Source organism: Limulus polyphemus, unplaced genomic scaffold (assembly GCF_000517525.1).
Source record: "Limulus polyphemus unplaced genomic scaffold, Limulus_polyphemus-2.1.2 Scaffold8458, whole genome shotgun sequence".
Lineage (NCBI taxonomy): Eukaryota > Metazoa > Arthropoda > Merostomata > Xiphosura > Limulidae > Limulus > Limulus polyphemus.
In genome coordinates, this window is record NW_013674068.1 from 16,770 (window position 1) to 21,832 (window position 5,063).

Consider the following 5,063-nt stretch of genomic DNA (forward strand, 5'->3'; position numbering starts at 1 on the left):
ATTTTGTATGGACCAGCCACACTGATCATGGCCAGGTGCATGACTATTTTTACATATTTTGTATGGACCAGCCACACTGATCATGGCCAGTGCATGACTATTTTTACATATTTTGTACGGACTAGTCACACTGATTATGGCCAGGAGTATGACTATTTTTATATATTTTGTGTGGACCTGCCACACTGATTATGGCCAGTTGCATGTATATTTTTACATATTTTGTATGAACTAGCCACACTGATCATGGCCAGGTGCATGACTATTTTTACATAATTTGTATGGACCAGCCACACTGATCATGGCCAGGTGCATGACTATTTTTACATATTTTGTATGGACCAGCCACACTGATCATGGCCAGTGCATGACTATTTTTACATATTTTGTATGGACCAGCCACACTGATCATGACCAGGTGCATTTTTACATATTTTGTATGGATCATTATTGTAAGATTATGCTTAAAAAACTAAGTAAAAGATAAGAACATTTGTAGCATAATTTACATTAATGATGACTATTAAAATAGAAAACTGCTGTACTGATACAGAAACCTTACTGTGGTAATATCAGTGAAGTACCCACCCATTGTGTTCTGGGTTGAGAAGAACTAACTTGCGTACGTTGAATGCTCTATATCCATGCAGGTTACTTACATTTCCCTCTGGAAACTTGTTGTAGACTTGTAATCATCCTTAGTAGTACTTTATGATGTGAAAATACGTTTCAAGGGTGTCCATTACAATCTTTAATTTGTCCCCTTAATTTTGATACAAGACATCCAGGTCCCTTAAACTGTAGAACTGAGGAACAACACTGTATATGCTTCAGAATACATAATGATTCAATGTGTATCTCCTTCAGATATGCCATGATTCAGTATGTATAGCATCTTCAGTCTATACCATGATTCAGTATGTGTATCACCTTCAGTATACATCATGATTCTGTATGTGTATCATCTTCAGTATACATCATGATTCAGTGTGTGTATCATCTTCAGTATACTTCATGATTCAGTATGTAAGTCATCAGTATACTTCATGACTGAGTATGTAAGTCATCAGTATACCTGTATCTCCTACAGAAAATGAAACAAGAAACAAACCAATTTCAAGTAAACAGCTTGATAAAATAATCATCTGATCTCTTTATATCTTGTTTTTTGTAAGGGGACATACTAGATCTGATCTCTTTCTATCTTGTTTTTTGTAAGGGGACATACTAGATCTGATCTCTTTCTATCTTGTGTTTTGTAAGGGGACATACTAGATTTGATCTCTTTTTATATTGTGTTTTGTAAGGGGACATACTAGATCTTTACATGCAGAAAGAAAGAATTAAAGGACAGCTGGTTTCACGTATTGCAAATGATGGCAGCAGAATGTTTAAGATGGTTGAAAATGATGGCACTGAAATCACAGAGTAAGTAAAAATCAGTAATGTTATTCACCTCTAAAGTTAATTAATTAATATATTTAAATTGTTTTATTCATTAGAGTTATTTACTGCAATTCAAAGCAGTTAACTGTCCTTACTGTTACCCAGTTTACTTGAAAAGCTATGATGAACTCTTTAGTATGGCTGTGTGGACAAGAAAGAAAGCCTGATTTTTTATTATCAGGCTTTAAAAATAAGTGTATGATAGATGAGAATTGTAAAAAATATTTCTCACAACTTATGATATATAGTTACACATGTAGTGTGCTGTAGGATAACGTTATGAGTGTATGATGAAATGACCCTGCAGCTTGCCTTCCTTGATATACATACTCCTATAAAGTGAAATCAACTACAGAATAACTTTATTTTAATGAATAATATTTTTGGAAATAGCGAGGAAAGTTTGAAAAAAAAAATTATTGTAATTAACTCTGACCTTAATTATCTGAAAACTAAAAGATAAAGTCCAAAAACCATGCTAAATTCATTTAATAATTTTTTTATTAGAACACTTATTGTTTCTTTTTTGTAGCGGATGAAACCTTAAAAACAAACAAAACTGTTGAGTTTTTTTAAATATAACTTCTGTAAGTTTATATATTTTTAGTATTACATACAAACACATACATAGAAAGACCATTGTTTTGCAGCTTCGAGGGTGACTTCTTTATTCCAGTGCTCCCAGAGGGCATTCAGCTAACACTAAACATTTTATCAACTTGGGGTGACAAGCATTATGTTGGATTAAATGGTATTGAGGTCTTCACTCACAATGGAAAACCGGCTCAGGTTGAGAAGGTATGGAAGAGAAATAAAAGCAAGTTGTATGTTTAAAATGTTATCACGGTTCTAGTCAGATAATGATATGTTACAATTTATGTAACTAGTTTCAAGGTGCATACCTATCTTTGAAAGTCCTTGAAATTGAGAATGGAATTTCAAGGGCTTGAAAAAGGGTCTATTTTTGTAAAAGTACTTCAAAATTTTGTAATAACAGAATATATTGATATATCTAACTTTAATGCATGTTGTGGAGTTGAGCACAATAAATAGTATTTGCTCTTGTTCTACATTCATATGTTGGACAAATAAATAGGAATTTTATAAAATTTCATGTAATCCAATTGATTTTGATGTAGATTTTAGCTTCCAAAAAGTGCTTGAGAAACATTCTGAGAGTGATTAGAAAGTTCTTGAAAAGTGCATGAAATTGATCTGAGTAATTCAGCATGAACCATGAGTTTTGTGTGTGTGGGAACAGTATTCCTGAGAACATCAGTTTCAGTCAGATCAAAATGTTTTTTGCTAAAATATAGGTAACTAGTTTTTGTGTATGTGTGAACAGTATTTTTTAGAAGTGTACAACATTTTTAGACATATCATGATACCATTATAGTTTCTTAAACAGCTAAGTTAAAGATATTTATTACTTTTATTTCCACATTATTACACAGTAGTTACATGAAAGTCATATATCCTGAGAATAGGTCTACAATTTTTTAAGTTACATGAAAGTAATTTAAGTGAATCAAACATTAACAAAATGCATTGTTTTGTGTCTTGTAAAAAGTAATGAGAAGTCATATTATGCCATATTATATAATGTGTCATGTTATGGCATATTATTCCAGAGACAATCAGTCCTTTGCAGACAGTTCATAAAATTAATTTGTCATGATTGTGCAAAAATTACAAGTCAGTTGATTTCACTGGAACCATTCAGATACACAACCAGACTCAGATGATCAGTACGGAAAATACTAACTTTGACCTCATCATGGTATAATGAGGATTGTATTAAGAGTGTAATCTTGCCATTCATTACCATAGTTTTGTAACTGACATCAGAATTTCCCTTTCAATAATTTTGAATAACCCTCATTCTCTTTTATTCAGTTCCTGCTCTTCTTCCTAATTTTGTGAGGGGAAATTACCTGTAAGTTATCTGGACCAGCATTTTTAAAATCACATAAATAGAGTAATCCAGGCCTCTCAGTGAAACCTTTAAACTTATAAAACCTTCATGTTAGAGTAATCCAGGCCACTCAGTGAAACCTTTATGTTCTCTTCCATTCTCTATTTCTTTTATTTTTGTTCAAAATAGGCCAAAAACCTATCAATCTGATATCAACATCAATACAAATATAAAAATTTTGAGGAGTAATTCAGACTACAGTAACTTGCATGGTAAAATCTCTGTCATCACATGAACCTGACATATGGATTTAGATAGAAAGTCACATTTATTAACTATAGTCAAATATCAGTTATTTATCTCTTTATTTTGGTTTGTAAAAACACAGTTTACTTTATATTTTTAGAAATAGGAATCTTTTTGCAGTGGCCCACTGTGGGCCTAGTAATCTTTAATATAACTCAAAAGTTTAATTGTAATAAAGAAAACATAAAGGAGAAAATTTTCTTTTGCTCATTCTATAAATTTGTGCAGATATTAGTTATAATTATAGTTTTCAGAATTGATTTATAATGTTACAGATTTTAAATCACATGCAAAGTATTACAAAATATTATTGCATTAGTATCTGTTCAATAAGCATTACAGTAATAGTTTATTCACTATACCAATTCTCTGTTCAATAGGCATTACAGTAATAGTTTATTCACTATAACAATTCTCTGTTCAACAGACATTACAGTAATAGTTTATTCACTACAACAATTCTCTGTTCAACAGGCATTACAGTAATAGTTTATTCACTATAACAATTCTCTGTTCAACAAGCATTACAGTAATATTTTATTCACTATAATAATTCTCTGTTCAACAAGCATTACAGTAATAATTTATTCACTTTAGTAATTCACTGTTCAACAGGCATTACAGTAATAATTTATTCACTTTAGTAATTCACTGTTCAACAGGCATTACAGTAATAGTTTATTCACTATAACAATTCTCTGTTCAACAAGCATTACAGTAATAGTTTATTCACTATAACAATTCTCTGTTCAACAAGCATTACAGTAATAATTTATTCACTATAATAATTCACTGTTCAACAGGCATTACAGTAATAGTTTATTCACTATAACAATTATCTGTTCAATAAGCATTACAGTAATAGTTTATTCACTATAACAATTCTCTGTTCAACAAGCATTACAGTAATAGTTTATTCACTATAATAATTATCTGTTCAACAAGCATTACAGTAATAGTTTATTCACTATAACAATTATCTGTTCAATAAGCATTACAGTAATAGTTTATTCACTATTACAATTCTCTGTTCAACAACATTAGAGTAATAGTTTATTCACTACAACAATTCACTGTTCAACAAGCATTACAGTAATAGTTTATTCACTACAACAATTCTCTGTTCAACAAGCATTACAGTAATAGTTTATTCACTATAACAATTCTCTGTTCAACAAGCATTACAGTAATAGTTTATTCACTATAACAATTCTCTGTTCAACAAGCATTACAGTAATAGTTTATTCACTATAATAATTCACTGTTCAACAAGCATTACAGTAATAGTTTATTCACTATAATAATTCTCTGTTCAACAAGCATTACAGTAATAGTTTATTCACTATAATAATTCTCTGTTCAACAGACATTACAGTAATAGTTTATTCACTATAAT

At 30.5% G+C, this 5,063-nt stretch overlaps 1 protein-coding gene across 1 annotated transcript in view; it reads left to right on the forward strand.

Annotated features, from left to right (window-relative positions):
- Window positions 1–5,063, forward strand: part of LOC111083177 (protein KIAA0556-like) — a gene marked incomplete at its 3' end in the record, with an annotated part of 25,209 nt that overhangs the window by 15,152 nt on the left and 4,994 nt on the right. Inside the window, exons 4-5 of the mRNA XM_022379489.1 lie at window positions 1,308–1,428; window positions 2,097–2,244. Coding sequence (XP_022235197.1) covers window positions 1,308–1,428; window positions 2,097–2,244 — 269 coding nt within the window. The remainder of the gene's footprint in view (window positions 1–1,307; window positions 1,429–2,096; window positions 2,245–5,063) is intronic.